Source organism: Ochotona curzoniae, unplaced genomic scaffold, assembly GCF_017591425.1.
Source record: "Ochotona curzoniae isolate NIBS_2020 unplaced genomic scaffold, NIBS_Ocur_1.0 patch266, whole genome shotgun sequence".
NCBI lineage: Eukaryota > Metazoa > Chordata > Mammalia > Lagomorpha > Ochotonidae > Ochotona > Ochotona curzoniae.
Genome location: NW_024466824.1, coordinates 140,428 through 164,899, shown reverse-complemented (window position 1 = coordinate 164,899; position 24,472 = coordinate 140,428). Strand labels below are relative to the sequence as shown.

At 50.4% G+C, this 24,472-nt stretch overlaps 1 protein-coding gene across 1 annotated transcript in view; it reads left to right on the top strand.

Moving 5' to 3' along the window:
• The window catches only part of LOC121166948 (phosphatidylethanolamine-binding protein 4-like), a 158,782-nt gene that overhangs the window by 52,589 nt on the left and 81,721 nt on the right, over nt 1–24,472 (top strand). The window contains exon 3 of the mRNA XM_040996285.1: nt 24,207–24,305. Within this exon, the coding sequence (XP_040852219.1) occupies nt 24,207–24,305 (99 nt within the window). The remainder of the gene's footprint in view (nt 1–24,206; nt 24,306–24,472) is intronic.

The following is a 24,472-nucleotide window of genomic DNA, read 5'->3' as shown; positions in this document are numbered from 1 at the left end:
AAGATCCTCTCCTCCCATCTCAGCAGGGCTCTTACTTCTTGAGGGACAGACAGATGTCATAAAACCTCTCAGAAGTGGAGGACTTAGCAGGTCCAGAAAGAGAGAGGGGTGGGAGGGAATTCTCTTCCAAGGATATGCTTTAAATGGAGACTGCCAAAGCGTCAGGGGGCAGCCACTGGGGTTGAGTGCCAGAAAGCTTGGGGTCTGCGTTAGGGGAAGGGAACAGAGAAAGAGAAGAGAAGGACCTGGCTCAGCATGCTCTTTCCATGCCTGTGAGAAGGGAACCTGCCACTGTGTATGTGTGGGTGGGTGTGTGTGTGCACGCAGGGAAGGCATTCTCATGATACCCACACTGGGCAGGGTCCCCTTCTGGGCAGTGTCCAGGCCCTAAGGGCATGGGGAGCCCGCTACTGTCTGCTCTGCAACCTGTTACAGAGAGTGAGAGGCCAACCCTGGAGTGAGGGAGGCAACAGGTACCTTAGGAAGGCAGAAGGAAGGTGATGCACCCACTGTTCTGGGATGGATTTCTTGACCTTGAACAAGGCCAGTTGATCCCCAAGCACGTCAGCCAGCCAGCCAGCCAGCCTGGCCTTTCAGGCTCAAAGAATGGCAGGACTCTGGGAGACCCCACACTTCCCCTACAGCCCATCACTCAGCCGTGCCACTCATCTCCATGTCACTTGCCTCCCATGACACCTCGGCATCCACTCACCTTCTCACCTCTGCCCAGGAGTCTGCAACCATTCTGAGGTATAGAAAGGATGATGCAGAGTGCAAGCCAGCAGGCTGTGCAGTGGGGATGGGGTAGGGTCCCAGGGGTGGAATCCTCTCTGCCGTGACCCTCAACCTCCATCACTGAGTCTCACCTACTCTGGCCTTGGGCTTGCGATGACACTGACCTCTCTTTGGCTCTCCGTGGATGGGCTTTGGTTCAGTGTGCTTGGCTCTGCTCAGCTTTTCTTATACCAGGCCCCTCACTGGCTGGATGCCCACTCTGCTGCCCCTGGTGAAGTCCTCCGTGATCCAAGCAGCAGAGGATTAGAGGTCAGGGGCAAGGAAAGAGCCAAGGCCAGGTCTCAGACATGCTCAGCCTCTTGCTGAGGGCGGGGCACAGCGCTGTGAGTGGTGGGCTCTGGGCACCTCGGAAAGCTCTGGGCTGGGAGGGAACCCACGCTCTCCGTTTAGGAAATACTGGGACCAAGGAATCCCCAGCAGATCCCATGTTCTGGAAAGAAAGCAAAAAGCAGAGCATAGAGATGTAAAAGGGGGAGAAGGCACCTGGGAAACTTCATTGCAAAATGTAAGTTTTGTAACCAGGCTAAGCTTGGATTTGAGGTTTCCTTTTGGCTCAGTCTCAGCGTCATCTACCCCAACTGCCTTGTCTCAGAGCTGAAGATGCCACTTCACAGCCACTTAGGTAACTGTGGAGAACTGCCAGGCCTTCATCGTGGTTTATCTTACGCAACTGCCTGACTGATTGATTGAAGAAATACAAAGAGAGCTCCCAGCCACTGACTCACTCCTCTGTTGTCCACAACAGCTGGTCCCAGCTGGACAAAAACCAGGAGTTAGACTCTCCATCCAGGACCCCTAGTGGGGGGTGGTGGGGAGGACCCCAATCACTTGAGCCATTGCTACTGCTTCCTAGGATCGGCGTCAGCAGGAAGCTGGAGTTGGGAACGAGAGCCAGGAATGCAGTCCCAGCACTCGGCTGCAGGACAGTGGGCAGCTTCACCACTAGGCTAAAGGCCCACTCCTCTTTTGCAGCCATCTCTGGGTTATTTTGGTAGTGTACTTTCCTTTCCCAACCATATCACCCAGGACGTGGCCGGTATCTGGCACCTCTGTGAATCGTAAGGAGGATTTTGGGCAACTTGCCCTGAAGATGAGAAAGCAAGAATTCCCCACTCTCCCCAGGAATGAAATGATTGTAAATGTTGCTTTCCAGTAAAGATGGCAGAGACGAGAGGCACAGCCCAGTCTTATGTGGTGTCATCCTTACCCTTAACTGAGAGTTCAAACTCTTAGCTTTCCCAAGGATGTAGGAGGGACCTTGATGGGGTTGAGGCTGCCATTCAGCCATGAAACATCCACCTAAGACCAGGCCCAATGAAGCCTGGTTACTTACTTACTTATTTTAGTTCTCCTTGCTGGATAATTTTGGAATTTTCTAGCTGGTTCCATCCATGGGTTGGTTGTACACTGGTCCATTGAGCATCAGCAAGTGTGCCTCAGGCTCCCCCAGGGCCTGGTTGTTCTGATTTTCTCCCCTGCCATTAGGAAGTGCTTCAGCAAAGCCTGTGTCACACTTAGATGGAGTAGCCAGTTACCAAGGAAACTGCCAATTCTGTGTTGCACTACCTGGCGTCATTGAGCTCCAGTCGCCACAATCGGCCTTCCTCTTCCTTGGCCTTCCTCAACAGGTTGGACCAAAAGGCAGCACCCCTAGTGGAGAAAAGCATCAAGAATGTCAAGATGCCTTAAAAATCAAGCACCTGCTTGCCCTTATAAAGGATGGGGACGGCCCAGAACAGCGGCTGCACAGGTTGCATGCCCACTGGAAGCCCTACACACACTTGCCATGGCCCAGCAGCTCCGCAGGGATCCCAGTCCGGTGACAGAGCATACTCTTTTTGTCACAAGAGGTTTCCTAAGCCCTGAGTGTTCAGCCCTCAGATTCTAAGGCTCCTCCTGATGGCATGTGAAGGCAGGACTCATTTGTAGAGGGCAACCCATGGTCACAGAACTCAGCATAGATGCTTGATATTCCCCACCTCTGCCCCTACCCCGTACAACCGGAATGTCTGATCAGCACTGTGGGTAAAGCTGTGACCATCGCCTCCACTCTCCTCCCCACCCTGGCCCACCCCCAGCCCCCTAGCCACCCTCCCCCGGCACCTGGAAAAGGTATAACAGTCACTGCTCTCCTCCTGAAAGTCATCCTCCAGCAAGGACTCCACTGTGAATCTGTCACCCCACCCTACCCCGGGGTTCTCCGAGCCTCTTAAAGAACAATTTATATGTTCAGCCCACAACATCACCTCTCCGGGATAATGAATGAGATGAATTTGCTACCCACAGCGTACGTTCCCTGCTTCTTGTATCTGTACTAACTACTCCCTGGTCAGGTGACTAAGGCCTCCTTCGGTTCCACTTTGCAGGGCTGGATGATCAAGGCCGTGTTGGAACCGTAGCACTCCTGGCTCATGTGCAACATTGCGATGTGCCTCAGCCCCCACTGCTATTCTCCCGTGCCTGGCCCCTGTCCATTCATTACTGTGGGAGTAGCCCCTTTCAACAGCACCAGAATCAGCGCCCTCAGGTGACCCCCGGTGGTACTACAAGGGGATGGTATCTGGAGGACCCATCTGTGATGACTAGCATCCTCATCTGAGTTGTCCCCTGTCTGCCTGCAGCCCAGGAAGCACATGCCGAATTCCTGATGCTGCGTCCTGGACAGGCCTAGTCTGGGCTGACCCAACTTCTCTGCTCTCACACAGCCTCTCGAGGTCAGCCTGGACCCGTGCCCAGTGAGCCAAACACTCCCTGATTGTCTGATGACTCAGGGTAGCGGGGGAGGGGTCTCCCTGCTCACTTCCCTTTCCACACGACTTCTGTTAACAGCACAAAATAAAAGGCCCTTCCATGGAGCCCAGACAAACGCGATCTAGAAGTGAATAGAGAAAAAAGAGATTTTGTTTGTGGCTTGCTAGTGACTGTCTCGGAGTTGTTCCCTGTCAATGACAAAATATTTGGCATCAAAGATACTTAATTTTGAAAGCAACCCCGTCAAACGCTTTTCAAAGGCTACACGCGATTTGCCTTCCCACTGCGTTCCCTCCCCCCGCAGAGGCAGAGCAGGTCTGGGAGACTCAAGTTACTCTACGCCAAAGGGAGGCCCAAGGGTGGGGGTAAGAGAGCTTGCGTGGCAGCAGAGCTGGGTTGGCCTTTTGCCTTTGTCACCTACTGATGATGACCCCTTTGGGCAAGTGACTCTTTCACTTCATAGGCCTCAGTTTTCTCCTCTTTAAAATGGCCTGATTATGCCAAGCTGGTATCTCGGCTGTGAAAGTAGATGAGGCACGGACAAGAATGCACTCAGTAGTGGTAACAAAGGGTTGGATAGGAGGCTGGCATTGTGACATAGCAGGTGAGGCTGCCCCCTGTGACACAGGCATGCCTTCTGGGCACCAGTTCAAGTCCCGGCTGCTCTACTTCCAATCCGGCTCCCTGCTACTGGCGTGGAAAAGCAGTGGAGAATGGCCCAAGTGCATGCCTCGTCCACCCACGCGGGAGGCCCAGAGGAAGGTCAAGGCTTCTGGTTTGGGCCTGGCCGCATCCCAGCTGTTGAAGTCACCTGGGGAATAGACCAACAGATGAAAGAAAAGTGGCCCTATTGGTTGGGGACCGCCTGACCCTGACCCCAACCCAGAGAACCTGTTTCTCTAATTAAGAAACTATAAAGAGAGAGAGAGAAGAAAAAGGGTTTGATTAAGGGTAGCTGTTGTGCTGTTGTTTGATAAACTTTTTTTTTCAAGATTGATTTTTTTTTAAATTGGAAAGTTAGATTTACGTAGAGAAAGAGACAAAGATTCTCCATCCACTGGCTTACCCCCCAAGTGGCTACGATGGTCTCAGCTGAGCTGATCCAAAGCCAGAAGCTGGGAGCTTCTTTCCAGGTCTCTCACGCAGGTGCAGAGTCCCAAGGCTTTGGGCCATCCTCAACTCCTTTCCCAGGCCACAAGCGGGGAGTAGAAAGGGAAGTGGAGCAGCTGGGATACCAACCGGCACCCATGTGGAATCCCAGCTCATGCAAGGTGAAGATTTAGCCACTAGGCTACCACACCAGGCCCCATTTGATAATCTTTGATCACTCCTTACATCAGCGTTCACAGCCAGGTTTCCCTTCTTAGGGAAGCAGTATTTCCTTGTCTGTAAACGCCTTGGCTCCTAGCATCGTTTGTTGTATATTTTGTGTGTGTTCTGCCAGCGTTCAGCACACTCAAGTACAGCCATGTCCCTCACCAACGGGGAACGAATGGGTTGTCAGCTGGTCTCATCACGGACGGAGCTCCGGGAGTGACCTGCACACGCTCAATGGTGCGACTCAGTCACAGCCACTCAATGCAGACTCTCAACAGACTCAGTAGCAGGGTCAACATGACACGGATGAGGCTGCTGCGGGCAGAACACAGCGAATTTTTTTTTTCTAGGCATTTGGGTTTTTTGTTTGTTTTAATAAGTAGAAGGTCTATACTACAAAAGAACAACCAGATAACATATAGTAAATACATCACCCGACACTATAGGCCTCGTCATTATTACCAAGTATTCTGCACTCTGTAGGGTTGACACAGCTGATTGCACAGCAGGTGTGTCTGCACCAGCCTCACACATCACAACAGCTCCCACGTCACTAGCTGACGGCTGTTTTTTCAGTTTGGTTGGGATCTCATGGGAACCCCATTGCCTGTACCTCGCACCACCATACTCAGTAGAGGAAGCTTACTAGATGGCACAGGGAGCCATCCCACTAAAAGCCAGTGTTGGCGACAGAAAACCAGTCTTCAATGCAAGTCAGGTCTCCGGCTAACCACCAACACACACACACACACACACACACACACACACACACACACCCCTGAATTTTGCTCACAGGTAATGTGTTCCAACCCCTTCTCTCCCAGTTCGTAATCAGAGAAGCAGCTTCTTGGGAAAGAAGGAGTGTATCCGCAGCCAACAGGGCTACATTTTCATGCACACCTCCTGAGGGTTGTAGACCTCCTGCAAGGTCTGCCAGTCACGGTGATTCATGGAACCTAGTTTCAAAGCAGATCTGAAGCATCCTGAGCAGTCCCAAGGGCGGGTGCAGGTGAAAGAAACGCAGGCAGGATGTCACATCTTAAAGCCATTTGGTTCTGCGATCAGCAAAAGATTCAAGCCCCCCCGTCCAGGCCTTTTTGGAACTTGTAATGGGTTTGGAGAATGAGGCAGTAGAGCGTCCCACCAGAAAGAAATGTTGCTGCCAGCCAGTGTGTTGTTGTCGGCCACATTCCATAAGTTCCTTTCCAGGAAAAACGCTGCCTTTGAAGTCAGAAGGAGACATAGAAATCTCAGGCTTGGGGCTTTCACTGTGGCGTGGCAGGTGGCAGTCCCGACTACTTGGCTTCCCATCCAGCTTCCCACTAACGCACCTGGGGAAGCAGCAGAGAAGGGTCCAAGTGCTGGGCCCCGGCACTCACAAAGGAGACTAGGATGGACTTCCAGCTTCTGACTTTAGCCTGGCTCAGTCCCTGGCAGTTGCAACCATCTGGGGAGTGAATCCACAGGTGGAAGGTCTCTCTTCTCCCCTGCTTACTCCATAACTCTGCTTTTCCATTAGATAAATAACTCTTCAAAAGGAGAAATCAAATCACACAGCTGGGCTTCTTCACTGGCTTCCTCCTTTCTCTAACAGGTGCACTCCTAAAAGCCCGAACCGTGCCATGGTGAGGATGGGGTTTGGGCGAAGGCTGTAGCTTTGTTGGAGAAGTGACACTTAGTGTTGGGCCTCTCCCAGGGACAGGATGGGCAGTGCAAGAGAAGGCAGTGGAGCAAAATCAGAAGGGCCCAGCAGTGTGTGGGGCTCACGGACCACCTGCAGAAAGATAGGAACCCCCCACGCTGCACTCGCAAATCCCTAGTTTAGATCCATCCACAAGTAGGTAGACTATGCGTCCAGGGGTGACTGCAGCTCACATGCCAAGTCCCATTATCTATTTGTTTGAAAGGCAAAGTGAGAGAGAGAGAGAGAGAGAGAGAGAGAGAGATCTTTCATCCTTTTGTTCACTCCCTTAAATGACCATGCGAGTTGCAGCTGACCAAGCTGAAGCCTAGAGCCCAGAACTCTACTGGGGTGTCCCACGTAGGAGGCAGGATCCCAGGCACTTTGGAATCTTCTGCCACTTTCCCAGATACATTATCTGGGAGCTGGATCACAAGTGGAATAGCTGGGACTCAAACCAGCTCTGAATCCTTCCGGCATTGCAAGTGGAGGCTTTACCCACTGCACCAGCCCCCACTTGTCAAACCTAAATGCTTAACCTTCTGCAGTAATTCGATCATCTACCAAAAACCCTTTGAGAAAGTGGGGGTGTTGAGATTGACCTCTCTCCCATTCTGTATATGAAGAAAGATGTGGCCCAGACCAACCCGTCTCAGCTCTTTCTCCCCAGCCCTCAGGTCTCTCTGGGGCAGTACACCACCAAGGTGTCCAGTAAGCCCCTGCCCCTCTCCCAGAAGCTCACCAGGCAGCCTGAACGAGGGGTCTGCCAACCTCAGCAGGGGGCCCTATCCTCTGGTGTCCACTGCCACCTGCAGCAAGCTGGGGCCCCGTCACCCCACATGCATGAAATGAAAAACGCCACCTTTGCAGGCCGGAATCTGAAAGAAAACTGGAAAGCTGCTGCTAGCTCCAGGCCCACTCTCTCCTCGTGTTTGCTGTTATTTTTTAACACTTTCCCCGCCCCCCCCCCATCAAAGCACCACCCTCTTCCCCAGAGCTTGCCTGTAGCGAAGGCATGGTCTGTACAACTGTAATGATTTCAGAGAACAGATGGAGCGAGGAGCAGAAAGTCTGTTAATAGTAATAGAAATGCTACATGTTAACCTGGACAGCACATGATGACAGTCGCATGACTACCCGTTCTGTTCCCACCAGCTGGGCCACCAAAGTAGGAACGAAAGATATTCACAAACACAGCCATCAGCCACGTAGCCACCTAAAGTTAGAACTCAAATTCCTTCACACCAGGGGCCCCCGGCCACCACGCCAGGCTGAGGCCAGCTGCAGACAAGGCCAGGGCCACAGCTCCACGCCAGGCTAAGCACATTGCTCCCCCACCTTGCCCCCTGGACTAGCATGAGAGCTGACACTGCCTGAGCCCAGGGAGGCCCCAGGCTGGACCCAACTGGAAGCCAGCAGCACCAGGGAGGATCTGCCTTGGCTGTTCTCTCCTTCAGAAGGAGGCCTTATGTTAGCTGAGCCGATCTTGGCTTCCCAGGGACAGCATGTGAAGGGACAGGCCAGAGGCCCAGGAGCCAGTGGCTCAGTGTCAGGACACAGCAGTGCCAACGGCCTGTCCACCTCTGGGGTTGGAAATCTCTTCCCCATTTCTAGAAAGTTAACAACAAAAGTCAGAATTTTATTGTAACAGGAGAATGGGCAGATTTGTTTCAACAAATGTCTCCCTTTTTGCTGTTGTTGATTGATTTGAGAGGCAGAGTGACACAGAGAGAAAGTGGCCACAATGGCCAGGGCTGGGTCAAGTTAAAGTCAAGAGCCAGGAGCCAGGAACCAAGAATTCCATCCTGGTCTCCCACATGGGTGCAGTGGGCCAAATATTGCTTTCCCGGGTGCATTAACAGGGAACTGGGTCAGAAGTGGGGCAGCTGGGGACTGGAACCAGTGCTATTATGGGATGTCAGCTCCTCAGGCATGGGTTAACCCAGCACTGATCCATCAGCAAATATCTCTTAAGCATCTATTGTGTGAGAGAAAGTAGGCCAGGCACTTAGCAACAGAGAAGCAACTGCCCTGTCCCCAGGATAATCTGGGACAAGGAACCAGAGAAGTCCACCCATAAGGAAACACAGAGCGGATGGCGGCAAGGGCCCCCAGCGGTGTACAAACTCCTGGCGTTCACTGAGGGGTAAGGGCATGTTCTCTGGGTGGAGCAGTTTAATAGTGTGTTTCACGAGCGTGACCGAGTGAAGAGTGAGAATGGGGTCTTCTGAGGAGCAGACACCATTGTAGACCAATGCAGAATGGTGGGGACACAAGAACCTGGTCTGGTGGGAGGCTAGACTGGTGTGTGCAGCCACCTGTCACACGGGATCAGTTGCATGGCTGAGAGCGAGCCACTCTAGGCCTTAATGCCTAATGGTGAGGTTGACACTTCGTCCCAAGATTCTACAGGATGCTTGCCAAGGCAGCAAGGTGCTCACAAGAGCCTGCTCTGTACCTGGTGGCCCTCATGCTGGTGCCAACTTGTAGTATGGGAAATGGTGAGCCCCACAATTCGGGATCTGTGTGTGTATGGCTGTTCTGTTTTGTTTTGGAGAATGGGTTTGCCAAGGCACTAGTAGGTTACTATGGTGGCAAAACAAGTGCAAAGTGATCAGGGAAGCAGGTGCAGTGGCAAGAATGCCTGTTGGGTTGTTGTTGCTATGGCAGATGGACCATTGTGTGGTAGGTAAAACCACCAGCTATAACACCAGCATCCCAGAGGGTGTCTACTTCCCATCCAGCTCCCTGCTAATGTACCTGGGAAAAGCAGCTGAAGATGGTCCAAGGGCATGGGCCCCTACCACTCACAGGGGAGTCCTGGATGAAGCTCCTTGGTTCCTGGGCCAGATAAGGCCATTGCAGCCATCTGGGAAATAAACCAGCAAATAGAAGATCTCTCTCTCTCCCACTTCCTTTTTCTCTCTCTCTGTCTCTCTGTCCCCCTTTAATTTTGACTATCAAAGAGATAGATAATTTTTTTTTATAAAAAAAGGTAGAGGCAGGAGTTTGCGCAGACCTTACCCAAGGGTGTCAGAGACAGAATGAGTAAATAAATAAAAACACATTCCAGAGAGACCTCAAGCATAGCATTAAGAAGCAGCAGCAGGACCTGCAGTGGGAAGAGTTGGAAGCAAGTCTATAGTTTGCACTTGGTGGTTGATGAAATGGCAATACCATTCAGAAATCCAAGTAAGTCACAGGAGAGGATGAACAGGTTAGGGTAATAGACCAGAAGGTAGGTAGCCCTGGAGACAGAGAGTTCACCTGCTGCCTGGGTCCCTTTAACCAAAGGCCCCAAAGGACACTTTGATACCCAGTAGTCCTTCCCCCTGCTCCTTTGTCACCTCCGTTCTGTCCTTCCCAAGCAGCATAGATGATATGTGAATTCATTGAACAACATGCCAGGGAAGTTTGAAATTTAAATTGCTGAAGACGGCAGAATGGTAGTGGACCAGAGAGGGAGCGAGGAGCTCTCCAGGATCCAAACTCATCACTCTGCCTAAGGGCACTGGTGCTCAGCCAGGGCCAAGAGAACTGGGCGAGGAGGGACCGTGGGCCCCACCGCACTGGGCAGTGCAGTGGCAGAAGGCACATGGTTCAGAGATGATGGGCCAGGCGGCCAGCAAGCACGTTGTCTTGGTAGCAAGTGTGTTTTCAATGACCCGAGAGTCCCGAGACCTGAGTGTGTCAGGATTTTCATCAGACAAATCCCGTACTGTAACTGGAGAACAGCCCCTCTGCTCCCTGACCTATGCCTATGTTTCTGTACAAGGAAGAAGAAAGGGTGACATTTGGGAACAAAAAGGTGTGGCTTTCAATTCCAGAGAAGCACCTGTCTATTCACAGTGATGCTGTGTACTGCGGATCACTCACACCGGATGGGTACTACACTGAGCCTTTATTTCATTATCATCATCATTATTGAATGTATTTAATTGAAAGGCAGTGAGGGAGGAGAGAGAGAGAGAGAGAGCGAGCAAGACCTTCTGTCCGCTGGCTCACTCCCCAAATGCCTGCAATAGCTGAGACTGGGCTAGGCCGAAGCCAGGAGCCAGGAAATTAGGCCTGGCACTCCCCGGGGGTGGGACAGAGGCCGAAGTACTTGAACCATCGCTGCTGTCTCCCAGGCTGTGCATTAGCAGGGAGCTGGCTTACAAGCAAAAGACCTGGAATTCGGTCCCAGGGGTTCTGATAGGGAAAACACAGGTTTCCCAAACACTTGGCTCTCCATGAGAAAAACACCAGGATGGTTATGATCTCCCTTTTTTGAGAGAAAGAGGTCCAGAAAGACCACATGAGACTGAGTAGGATTCACATCAATGAAACCATACAGCCTGCCGTGGCAGGCGGACCTCCCTCGCCATCACCCAGCAGCTCCATGCCTCCCTCTGTAGACTCCGCATTGATCAGCTGTATTCTGAAGATTTCCCCTCAAGCGGCCCCTGTGCTCCCCCTAATGTGACACAGGCCACACCAGACTGTGTCCTTCACTGCCACGGACCTGAGTCACCTGCGGACGGGACATCGGCAAAGCCGTCCTGTCCTTCCTCCTCAGACTCCACCTTCTCCACCCACTTACCTCTCCATTCTTGTGCTCACCTGTTTTCCCTGTCATGCTGCCTTGTCCCTGCCTCCCAGGGTGTCACAGAGCCCCTTCCACGGCTGTCACCCCTGGTACCTCAGGAACTGCTCAGGGCAGGGTGTAGGAATGGCCCAGTGGCTGATCCGATGGAGGAAGATGGGACCTTCATAGCCCGGAGACGCAAGCGCTGCCAGGGGAGGGTCCTGTGATGATGGAACAACCGAAGGGTATTGAGTCTTACAGAAGCTGCCCTTCCTGAAGACCTGACCTGGCTCCCAACAAGTGGCCCCCGGGGGAGTGAGAGCTGCCCCCTCGCTGGGTGGGAGGCCCTAGAAAATTCTGGCTGGCTTCCTCCCGATATTGCAAGATTCTGTAGTCAGTCCCAATTCGCGCCTCCCCCAAGATGAGCTCATTCCCCTAAGAGCATGGACCCAGGGCTGGAGAGAAGTAAGAACTGCACATGGCGTGGGGTGTGGGGGGGGATGGCAGGTGTACTTGTGCCACTGAGCCACCTTCTCCTGGGCCCACCAGGAATGCCTGAGCCACTCTGGCCCTGGCTCCAGGCAGCTGGAGACAGTTGGAGAACGTGTCTAATTGTCACGGTCACTGTGGGGTCACTGCAGTAGGGGACATCTGAATGGATGCTGATGCTGTTCATAGCACCCCCTTGCCACTTAGCCTGGGCACGGAACCGCTTGGGACTGGGATCTAGGTCCTTCCTCCTTGGGTCACCTTCTCACCATGCCAGGATGACTTCAGAGCATCAGAGCCTCTGCCACCCCCTGGCCAAAGCCAACATAGATGACCGACACCAAGGACTTGGACCATCTTCCACTGCTTTCCCAGGCCATTATCATTATGGAAGTGGAGCACCCAGGATTCAAACCAACACTCCTATGGGATGCTAGTTTTGTAGGCAGAGGCTTAACCTACTGTGCCAGAGTGCTGGCCCCAGCTTCTTGCTTTGTCATCCCCAGCTCATAGGCCTCTTGGTCACAGGGTGGCTGCTGTGCGTCTGGCACCACGTCTTCATTCAAGACAGACAAGGGCAACGAGCACAAAACCCAAAGACCGCCAGGAGGTGGCTTTTTGTTTTTTTCTTCCTGAGTGGGACTTTGTCTTTTGTTCACAAACAGATGCTCCTCCCAAACTTCCCCCTTGGTACGGTGTTGCCTTCTAATGACCTGGTTTCTGGAGTAGAGGCAGGCAAGGCAGATACAGAGTTGGTCAACAGCAAGTACCCACCTCTCTCCCAAGTGGGTCAGTTTGAGAGCAGCTCCAGGGCCTCGAGGCACAGGGCCGTCTCTCTCTGTGGACACCAGTCTGAAGGATGGGCCATTCCTCGGATGAAGGGCCTGGGGCTCCAGGGGCCGCACCTGCCTCCTGGCAGGCCCAGCAGCCCTGGCTGAGAACAGCTGTTCCTCTCCACCTCCCCCAGGAAGGAGGCTCTTAACTAGATTTCCCATCCAGAACTCTGCGGGGGAGGCTGCCGCGCCTCCGCCCACCCAGGGCTAAATCTGTATTCCTGCCCCGGGGGGCGGGGAGCAGTGGCTGCTCCTGGGACACCTCGTGCTGGAGACTTGAGCTTCTCGCCTAGGCACGGTAGCCCCTGCCCTGGAGATGAGGGTCTGCCAAGGCCAGGGAAAGCCTTTTCTCCCTTCCTATGGAGGGCATGCGCATAAGCATATACATGCGCGTGCGCACACACGGAGTCAGGTGCACGAGGCAGGGGAAGGAAGCCCTGATGCCGGGAGCCAGTGTGGGAAACTTGACCTGAGACCTTGGAGACGGTAGTTTCTGTCCCAGACTCTACATCAGCATCACCTGGGAAATTCCCGAAGCTACACAGAAAGCACCCGGGCTTCACTGCACACCTCTGCCCAGTGGGACCTGGTTTGGGCGACTTTGCACTCCGCCCTAGGGATTCTGGTGTGAAGGCAGGGGTAAGAGAAAGAGTGGCTCTCTCTTCAACCTGTTTGTGAGCACTCACCTGGTCAAGGGAGTGCTGTAGGCAGCAGCCACGGCGTATGAAAGTGACGATGACAAGGGTATTTACAGTCTCTTAGACTCCAAAGGCCCAGCTCATAGGGCCACCTGACAAAGCATGAGGGCTGGTCAGGAGGCAGAGGACAAGGAGTGGGGATTGTCCAGCGCATGGAGAGGAGAAGGCCTGCTGAATCATTTGGTCTGGCCCGGTCTGAGCAAGTGCAGGCAGGATTCAGAAGTTATCTGATCTACAGCAGGTTAACTTTTTAAAAAGTTATATATGTTTACTTGAAAGTTAAAATTACAGAGAGACAAAGGGAGACATAAGAGAGAACTCTTTCATCCACGGGTTCATCCTCATGTTGCAACAACCAGAGCTGGTCTGGTCCAAAGCTAGGAGTCTGGAGCTTCCTCCCAGTCTCTCACCTGAGTACAGGGGCCTAAGCACTTGGGCCATCCTTCTCTGTTCTCCCAGGCTCCTTAGCAGAGAGCTGGATTGGAAGTGGAGTAGCTGGGACTGTAACCATCACCCAGATGGGAATGCCCGTGCTGGAGGTGAAAGTTCAAACGCTGTATGCCTCTTGCCAACACTGGTGACTTTTACGGCCCACATTTTCACATGACCCGTGGCAGCAGAGAGCTCCCCCACCCCTGCAGCTAACTGGACTCACAGGTGTGAGATGGGAGCGAGGAAGCATGGCAGACCGGGAGAAGGCACAGGGTGAGTCCCAGAAACAGCAAGTCCACCGAGAAAGGATTGCAAGGAGCATGTGTGCAAGCCCACAGAGTGAGGGCAGACAACGGGGTCAGACAGGGTCAGACAGGGTCAGAGGGACCTGGAGTGCATGGTCAGGATCACTGGGAAGCTGGGGAGGCAGCTAGAGTGGTGGGAGGACACAGTGTTTGTCATCCTGGAAACAGCATTCTGCGTCCACCGTGCTGATTATTAAGGGGTCAAAGAATATGTGAAGGGAGCATTAGGAGGCAGCTCCAACAGGTGAGAGAGAGGTGATGGTGGCTTGGGCTGTGGCTGGGTCGGCACTGATTGGGATGAGAGAAGCGAGAGATCCTGGGAGTATTGGGGAGGCAGAACGGACAAGACTGGGAGAAGGACTGGAAGAGGAATGCCTGAGAGAGGTTCTCACAGCAAAGATGGCAGTTGGGCTTCTGGTTTGCACCAGAGGCTGCCTCCATTCCCGACATGGGAAAGCTATGGAGGTCAGGCAGTGTCCTTGGATTCAGCGAATGTGAGGGTCTCTGAGACAGCCAAGGGAAGATGTGAGGTGGGTCCTGGGACATAGGGTCTGGAGAGTCAGAAAGAGAAATAAATGCGGTCATGGGTTGCATCACCAAGGAGAAGGTTAGAACAATCCAAAATGACCAGCCTGGGGCCCTAGGGAAGGCGGGTCTCAAGGAGGGAGGGTGGCTTGGGGTCTCAGAAGTCAGGGGAAGAAGGGGTGAGCCCCAGTGTCAAGTGTTACAGAGTTTTGCAGAGTGGTGAGGAAAGAAAACATTCGTGGGATTCGGTGACCTGGAGGCAGTGACGTCCCAAGGGCTGCAGCAGAGTGGAGCAAGGATGAGGATGTGGGAGAAGGAAGGAGCAGAGGCAGAGTATCCACAGCTCTTTCGGGGTGTTTGCCTGTGAAAGTGGGAAACAGGGAGAGAAGGGGAGCGTGAGACAGAACATCAGGTCAAGGGAGACATTCTGAAAGGTGAAAGAGACTTAACCACGTTTTAATGAGGAGGACAGAGAGAACGGAAGACTCAGGAGGGAGGAGATGTTAATGATATTGTAAAAAGGGCCAGTCAAGTCCCTTAACGTTACCGGAGATGCCCGCAGCAGGTGCCACTTGGGGTGTAAGCTTTGAACAGATCTCCAAGAAGGAAGTCAGGAACAAAAGACCCTGTGTTAGATTGTTCCTAAATGGACAGGACATGTCCAGAAGAGGATAAAGGAGATTACACAGACACCAAGTGGCTTACTGGTGGCCTGGAAGTGGGGAGGGGACAAGAAATGACTGCCCAGGGACCCAAGATTTCTTTTGGGGTGATGGAAATGTTGTAATTTTAGGTTATGGTGATGGTTGTACAACTCTCTTTATTTACCTAGGTAAGTAGGTAGGTAGATAGATAGATAGATAGATAGATAGGGATAAATTGAAAGATATGCTTAAAAGGGATTAAGTTTCTGGTATGTAAATTATACCTTATCGTAGCTTCTCACACCTGCCCATGCCCTCTCTACAGCAGGTGTCCTAACCCCCTGTGGGATGCCCTCCAAAACTAAGGGCTCCTGGAGTGCCCCTTGGCACGAAGGGATAAAGTCATCCCACTTTACTTCTCAGCACCTGAGAGAGATGAGAGGTTGACATCTTCAAGGTCATATGTCATACAGCTACCAAATCTTTCACTCCACTGCAGAAATCGGGCTGGCTGAGTTTTAGCAGGTCATATGTTCATGAAGCTCAATGCTCAGAAGTTTCTTCTGACCTCTGGGCACTCACCACCCAGATTTTGGGGAGCTGGGGAATTTTTTTTTTTTTGCCCTAAATACCCTAACGGAGTCAAGCAATCAAGAAGAAATGATCTTTTCACTTTCTTTACTTTAAAAGGGAAGTAACATAAGAACGCTATTCTGCCCCTTGCTTTTCTCACTCAATACCCTAGAGAGCTTGTCACAGCAGATCTTAGAGACTGTCATTGTTTTCCACTGTGAGTCAGTCGAACCCATCCCCAACTGATGAACGCTTATTTACAACTTCTGCAACTACAGAGCTGAAGTAGAGAAAACCATTTCTCTACTTCATAAAAACCATTTCATAAGTGTGCAATCACCTATCTTTTTTTGATGTTCCAACATATGTTTCACTTGTTTGAAAGGCATCCGCCATCCACTGGTTCAATTCCTTAAATGCCTGGAACTGGTGGGGCTGGTCCAGGCTGAAACCAGGAGCTATGAACTCAACCCATGTCTCTTACTTGGGTGGCAGCCATCATCTGTTTCACACACGCACACGGTATGCATTTATAAGAAAGCTAGAATTAGAGTGAAGCTGGGATTCAAAGCCAGGCACTCCAACATGGGATGTGGGTATCCCAGGGGGCATCTTAAATGCTGTGCCCAACACCCATCATAGGTATCATTTTACTATAGGGTAAGTGTTTTGCCTAATGGTTAAAGACAACTGCATTCCATATTGGGAGCACCAGCATTTGACTCCCAGTTTCAATCCTGAACTCCAGCTCTGTGCTGGTAGTAGCTCCAGTAACTGGGTTCCTTCCGCCTTGAATTTAGTTCCTGGATCCTGGCTCCTGCCCCAGTTTAGCCCCGGTTGTTAAACACATTTGGGGAGTGAACCAGCAAATGGGACTTCTCTTTCTCCTCTGTATCTCTGTCAGATGAATAAATTTATGACCAAAAAAGCAGTCAGCATCCCAGAAATGGGATTGCTAAGTCAAGATGCAACTTCTCCCTCTTAAAGATTTTTTTTTTTTTAAGATTTGTCTATTTTCATTGGAAAGGCAGATTTACAGAGAGAAGGAGAGCTAGGAAGAAAGATCTTTCATCCACTAGTTCACTCTTCAAATAGCCACAACTGCTGGAGTTGAGCCAATCCAAAGCCAGGAGGCAGGAGATTCCTCTGGGTCTCCCACATGGGTGCAGGGTCTCAAGACTTTGGGTCATCCTCCTCTGCTCTCCCAGGCCATTAATAGGGAGTTGGATTGAAAGTGGAGCAGCTGGGACACAACCCTGTGCCCATATGGGATGCCAGTGCTTACAAGTTGAAGATTAACAAGTCAAGCCATTGCACCAGCCCCCCAAACTGTCCCTGTTATCCATCCCTGCAGCAATGTACAATGCTGTGTGGCTCCAAGATTTGTGTTGCATGTGGAAATGACTTTGTGTTCCCTCTGTGTCTTGAATTCAGGTTAGTTTCTTTCTCTTTCTTGTTCCTATTGTCGGAGCACGCAGCATGAGATGTGCCCTCAACAGATGTGGAAGCATACAGTCCAATATTGTCAACCCTGGTACCATGCTTCATGGCAGATCTTTGAACATATGCACCTTGTATTACCTAAATTCCTGCTTCTCTCTTCTACTCCGCCTGGAGAAGCCACTGCTGTTCCCTCTGCTTCTTGGGTTGGATGATTTTTAGATTCGGCATCTTCAGTGGAACCGCACAGCACCTGGCCTTCTGTGGCTGTCTTATTTCCCCACACCATGACATGTTCAGGTTCACCTGTGCAGTCCCAGAATGCAGCATTCCCTTGCTTCCGAAGGCTGGGTTGTTTACCTCTGTGTGCATGCACCACATTCAAGCCATCCGTTGATGGGTGCCTGGATGGTTTCTACCATTTGTTTCTTATTTTTAATTTTAAAATTTGTTAATATGAGAATCTGTGTTACAGAAAGAGAAGGAGAGACAGATATCTTGCATCTTCTAGTTCACTCCCCAAATGGCCACGATGGTTGGAAAGAAAATCATTCTCCAAGAATGGCTGCTGCATGGCCAGTCCAAGCTCTGCTTGGAGCTTGGGCTGCTGTGGTCAGGAATGCATGTCATGGACTGGAAGGTCACGTGATACCCCCTCTCCATCCCACTCTGGCCTGCCTGCAGAGTGGCCAGGGGCTGCACTAAACTTGAAGTATGGCCTCTAGCAGAGGCCATACTCTTGGAAATCTATTCTCCTCTGCTGATCTGGTGACCATCTCTGCACTGTGCACTGCTTGGGTGCAAGTTTGGGTCAGCAAGCAGGGTCAGCAAGAGGGCTCAGGGCCCAGCCTTCAGGTGGTATTAAGAGAGAAGCTCCATAGCCCATTAGCTCATGGGTCCCATGCTTCCTGCAGATTCTCTGGAGATGTCTGTTGTGAGGTTGCTTAGCAGAGAGAGGATCCGGGCTAAAGCTCAGGATGTGGCCACCTCGGAGAGGGCCGCCCACAAGCACTTCCCTCCCAGTGCCCTCAGTAGGCACTCGGTAGACAGCAGGTGCAGGAGAGATGTCAGCAGGGACTGTGGGTGGAGGATAGTCCGCTGTCCAGAGAGGCCTGGCCACTGTCTGAGTAGTGCAAGAGAAGCTCTGTGGACTTTTCACCGTGACGTTCTTTTAAGTGCAAAACATTTTTTTTTTTTTTTTTTTTTTTTTTACTTTTCACTTTGAGCATCAAAGCAGTGTGTTTGGGGACAGACACTTTGGGAAATGCAGAAAAGCACCAAGATCACAATGAAGCCAATCCTTTGAGAATTCATCTGTCAACATCATACTTCTAGTCTTCTTTCCCCGAGGTTGGGCCATTCCCCCTTTCTGTCTTTATTTACTGTAAGAAAACACCCAAAGCAGGCTAACATTCTAAAGGAAGAGGTTTATGGGGAGAGCGTTGTGTGCAGTGGTTAGGATGCTGTTGGGGATGCCCGCATCCAGTATAAAGGGCATGGTGGAAGTCCTAGCCCCTCTGTTCCGGTCCAGCACCTTGGGAGGTAGCAGGTGATGACTTAAGGACTTGGTCCCTGCCACTCACATGCAAGACCCAGGTTGAGTTCTGGGCTCTGGGTTTCAGCTTAGCCCAGTCCTGGCTCTTGCAGGCATCCAGAAAGTAAACCAGTATATGCAAAGTCTCTTCTTTTCTCAGGCTCCCGTGAGAATTCCTTTAATTCCTTCTAAGCGTAGCACCCATAATGCCTTGCCTCTTCAAGTTCCTACTCCCATTGTGAGGATGGGATCTGTGACACGTACATGCCTGGGGACTGAAAGATAAGTTCATTGGGACTGCAATGGTGACACAGAGGGTTAAGCCACCACTCAGGACACCTGCATCCCATATTAAAGAAGTGGTTTAAGTCCTGGCTGCTCCACTTCCTACCTTGCTTTTTCCTAACATAACCGAGAAAACAATGGAAGGCGGCACAAGTTCTTGGGATCCTTCCACTCATGTGAGAGACCTGGATGGAGTTATCGGTTCCTGGCTTCAGTCCGGCCTGGCCCAGGCCATTGTGGCCAGCAAAGGCAGTGAGCCAGCAGATAGCAGATCTCTCTGTGTCAGTTTCTCTCTTTTTAAAAAAGAAAGATGAGTTTATTTTGGTGCAATTTTTTTTTGAAATCCATGCATATGAGGAGTCTTCGAAAAGTTCATGAAAATGTATAAAATGAAAAATAAAACTATGTATCTCATTATTTTCGGCACCAAAATAAATATCTTGTTTTTAAAGATTTGCGTATTTATTTGAAAGGCAGAGTTACAGAAAGAGAGACAAAGAGAAAGAAGAGAGAGACCATGCATCCCCTATTTCTCTCCTCAGATGGCCAGCCATGACAGCCAGGCCTGAGTCAGAGAGTAAGAGCTGCTTCAGGTCTCGCACATGGGTGGCAGGAGTTCAGCCACTTGGGCCGTCCTCTGCTGCTTTCCCAGCCGTTAGCAAGGAGCTGGGTCGGAAGTGAGGCAGCCAGACATCAAACCTGTGCCCACGTGGGCTGCCGGCCTCACAGACAGCACACCAATGTGCTATACCGCGACATCAGTCCCACAAACGGATATTTTAATTCTATTTTCCACAAAGCTCTTGAAGTGCTTTTGTATGTGTGTGATATCCATTTTTAATCTTGTTTCCTTCTTTTAAAAAAAACAATGAGATTTAGGATATACAGGATTTTTGCCAATTACCTTTACATACCTCATATACTCTGGGGATAAATGTTAAAATGTGTATTTGTCAATTTTATATGCAAAGATATGATATTTGATTTTTACATGTTTCATTACTAGTGAAAAGAAATACTTATTCACTACTATTTGCATTTCTTATTTTACTATTTATTAATATTTATTTTCCAATAAATTATTAGGTTTCTTATTGATTTTAAAAGCACTTTACATATTAAGGACGTGACCCCTATTTTATTATTTATTTTTATTGGAAAGTCCAATATACAGAAGGAAGGAGAGACAGAGAAGATCTTCCATCTGTAGATTCACTCCCCGAGTGGCCACAATACCTGGAGCTTACCTGATCCAAAGCCAGGAAGCCGGAGCCTCTTCCTGGCCTCCCACATGCATACAGGGTCCCAAGGCTTTGGGCCATCCCCCACTGCTCTCCTGGGCCACAAGCAGGGAGCTGGATGGGAAGCGGGGCCACCAGAATTAGGGTCAGCACCCGTATAGGATCCTGGAATGTGCAAGGTGAGGACTTTAGCCACTAGGCTACCATGCCCAGGCCCAATAAACCCTTTTTGATAGACATTGCAAATATTTACCTTCAAATTTTAATTTGAATTTTAATTATCTTCAAATTTTAATTTGGGTTTTTTTTTTTCTTTGCTACATAAAAGATTCAAAGTTATGTCTAGTTAAATATATCAATCTTTTCCTTCATGCCATTTACTGTTAACAGTTTGATGTGTATTTTTCCAGGCATTTTCTATGCATATGCAAATATAGCTATAAATATATGTGGTTAGATGTGAAGCTTTCCTTCATATTTGAGCTGATGCATGCACTCCACTACAACTTCCTTATTACGTGAACTAGTATTATTTCTTTCTACATTAGTATGCAAAGCCCTAACCCTTGCGGAGTATTTTATTGCATAAATTTAATATCACACTATTCAATACATTTTTAAAGACTATTTTTTATCTTCACATTTAAATATGGACGTTTTACAGTGTCTACAAGAAATAGACCTAAGCATATTGATTCCATGAAGCGAGCCAGTCGCTCTCTCCTTTGCTCTTTGACTTGAAATAACTTTGCCATTTATCAGGAGTCATACTGTAAATGATAACTACCACCTATTCCATCCACACATGTTGAAAGCTTGAATTTCTCCCTGGATTTTCTATTCTGTTTCCTTCGCTTATTTGTTCCTTTACTGGCAAGACATTGTTCCAGTTATTGTAACTTCATAACCATTTGTGTTATCTGCAAGATCAATACAATATTATCCCCCATTTCATCTTTTTCTCTGTTGCCGAGGCTAATTCTTGCTTTTGTTTACTTACATTTTGCATTTATTATGAGCTTCAGAATCATTCTGTGAAGTTCCAAAGATACCTATTCAGGATTTTGATTGGAATTGTGTTAGATTCACAAATTAGCAAAAATCTAATAATACTGAAAGCTTGCTGGCACTTTTGTATAATTATTTCCATTCAGAAGCATCACGTGTCTGTGCCCATCCATCCAAGTTTTCCTCTTGGGCATATCAGCCTGTGCTTGCTTGTTTGTTTGTTTGTTTCTTTTTTGTGTGTCTCACATTTTCTTCATCAAGTTCATCCCCAGGTACTGTACATTTGGGAAATATTGAGGTTTATTTTATGGCAACTATCAACGAGCACATTCATTTGGGGTGCATTTGTAACGGCTTACTTTACTGAACATTATTAGTCTACTTGCCTCCCGTTCATCCTTTTTTTTTTTTAATGTGGACAACCATGTTCCTTTTTCTACAAAAAGGAGAGAGGATAGTTTTACTTTTTCTTGTTGTTTTCTCGCTGAGTTAGAGCCAGTTTGCAGATATGTGACATGTAGTTCCCTCCTGCTGGGATGCTACCGAGATCACACCTTAGCACACCCCAGTACACACACGCACACACATGCACACCTTAGCACATGTTCCTTTCAGCATCCCTGTCAGCTGTCAGCTTTGCCCCCTAAAACTCTGACCTGTCTCCCCGTGTGTGTGTGTGTGTGTGTGTGTGTGTGTGTGTGTGTGTCCCAGCCATCCTCACGCACCCCCAGGCCTTTGCGCAAGCTGCTCCCTCAGCCCACAAAGGCCCTTCCCAGTTTTCACCTGCTTATCCTTCAACGTCAAGCTCAAAAGACAAGTCTGAGAGGCCTTGCTGAGCTCCTGCATCAGTGGATGTGGGCGCCCTCCTCTGTGGTCCCTCTCTCAGGATGTGGAAAGTCCTCCAGGTGCAGTTGAACCCGCAGGAGTGTGTTCATCCCTCCCTGTTGACTGCATTCACTTCCCGTTCTCTTTCCCTCCGTTCCATCCTCCCCTCCAGCCAAGGTCCGCCTTCCCCCCACTGGAGACACGGACAAGTTTGCATCAGGCATGCATCCTTGCACTTCCTTAGTTGCCCGCCTCACACCTTCTCTGTCCCTGGATGTCCTGCAATCCCTCCAATGTCCACCACTCTCATTCGCTGGAAAAAGAAGATGAAGGAAGAAGAGGAGAAGGATCCCTCATTCATTTTCTACCACTGCACCTGCCAGTTCTCCTGCAGTTGAACGTTTGTCTTGAGTTCCCACAGAAGCCCGCCCTCTCCTGTTCCCTTTCTGCTCCCTGCCCTGTGTTATCTTCCTTTCTGGTGAAGTACTTGAGCATTTCCATTGGCTCACAAACTTGCCTGTCACTCATCTAAAAAAAAAAAAAAAAAAACCTCTTGACTCCGTTCCTCTGCAGAGACAGCACTGCTGTTTGTCACTCCCAAACTTCCTTCTCAGTGATGTCTTTATCAGCTCTCTCCAAGTCTATCTCCCGTCCCAGCGCAACTTCCTCCTGTCAGATGCCAGACTCTGGGATCAGCCTAGTTAGGATAACGGTGATCTCCGAGCTGTGACAGCAGATTGTCACATCTGTATGCTCACCGTACTCTACCTCTGAGCAGTGCCCGGCTCCATTGCTGCTCTCTCTGCATCTTCCCCTCCCTGTCTCTTGAAACACATTCTGTCTTGGTTTTGAACCGCCTGCTCTTCCTCTCCCCGACCCCCTCGGCTCCTCAGGCTGTCCCCACTCCTCCATGCCACTTTGGTCATGAGCCTTCATTACACCCTTTAGTCATCTCCTCACTCTGTGGGTTTAAGGCCCATCACCAAGTCAACAGCTGCTACTCTCCGTCTCTCCCTGGGACTCCGCATCCTGGTGTTTGTACTTGGTGGTGCTCACTGTGTCTAAAACAGAACCCCCTACTCTGTCAAACTCTCTCTAAACCTCCTCTATGTCCAAAAATGGCACCAGCAAAACACCCAGGCTTCATTCATCCTCAGTTCCTCGATTCCTCCTTCCCCATCTGCTCGTTGCTATCCTACCATCAAGCCCAGCTGTGAACTTGTCCAAGTCTCCCCACAAAAACTTCCTCAACCCATCTCCTGGTTTCTATCTCTGCCACTGCTGTCCTAACAAGAGGAGTCATCGTACTTTCACCACCTCATTATTAAGCATCTCCTAGATACCTCCTGGACCCCTCTCTGGTCCCCTGCCACCCAACACTCAGCAGCTATACAGTCTTCTAAACCCAGAAAGCAGGACGTAACACTGCCATAGCTAACACCTTCCTAAATGTCTGTGTTTGCACTCAGAACAAAAACCTACTCCTCCCTTCTGTGGCCTGACCCTTGCCCACCTGCTCAACTCCACCAGTGGCCACTCTCCCAGCTTTTCTTGCCTTAGCTACAGTGGCCTTCAGAGCCTAACTTTTCCCCTCCGGAAGCCTATGCAACAGCTACTGTCTCCTAGAATTCCTACTTCCTCTGTTGTGACCCGTTTTAGCTGGCCATTGCACTAAACACCCCTCCATGTCCCTTTGCCTGTTGATTTATCTGTTTGCTTTATCCAGGTCTCTTACCTAGCATGGAAGCTTCCTGAAAGCATGGCTTTTTACCATCTCATGCTCCATCCACCACCTAGAGCTTCAGGCACACAGTAGGGGAGTCAGTAAATGCCAAAAGAAGGGGTGACTGGCTCCTGGTGTTCCTGGCAATTGGTACAATTGGTACAATTTGCAGCCCAGCTGTCCTGTGTTTGCTGAATTAGTAAACACGTTACTCCCTATTCTGGAAGCTTCCTGAAGAGCAAGGCCCTGGTATGGGGATGAGCCTGGTGCTAGGGGCACACTACCTGTGCCTTGGCAGGGGCCAGGGGACTCTCTCTTCATAAGAGGAGAGCCAGGGGCTCTTTTTGCTCTGAGGATAACTGTGGGATGCGTGAGAATGTTGTGAGAACAAGGAGGCTGAGTAGGAAGGAGCAGGGCTGGCTGCCTGGCGGTTCCCAGCTGTGGTGGAGGAGGAAGCGGTGTCCACGCCCTGGGGTATTTTCCTATCAGAACTCTAGCCCTGATGCTGTGCTCTCTTCTCTCTGGGTGCTTGCGTTACAGGGCGCAAGCTACATCCTGGTGATGGTGGATCCAGACGCCCCCAGCAGGTCGGAACCCCGCTCGAGATTCTGGAGACACTGGCTGGTGGTGGACATCAAGGTAAGCAAGTGGCGGCTGTGACGGCAGGTGCAGCATCCACTCTATGCAGTTTTCAGCTCTCACTCGGGATAAGCACGGATGGCTGTGTCAGGTTGCCCCAAGTGCTCAGCTGTCCCAGCCCCTCCCCGGCAGTCTGACAGCTGCAAAAACTGTCTCGGTAATGAAGA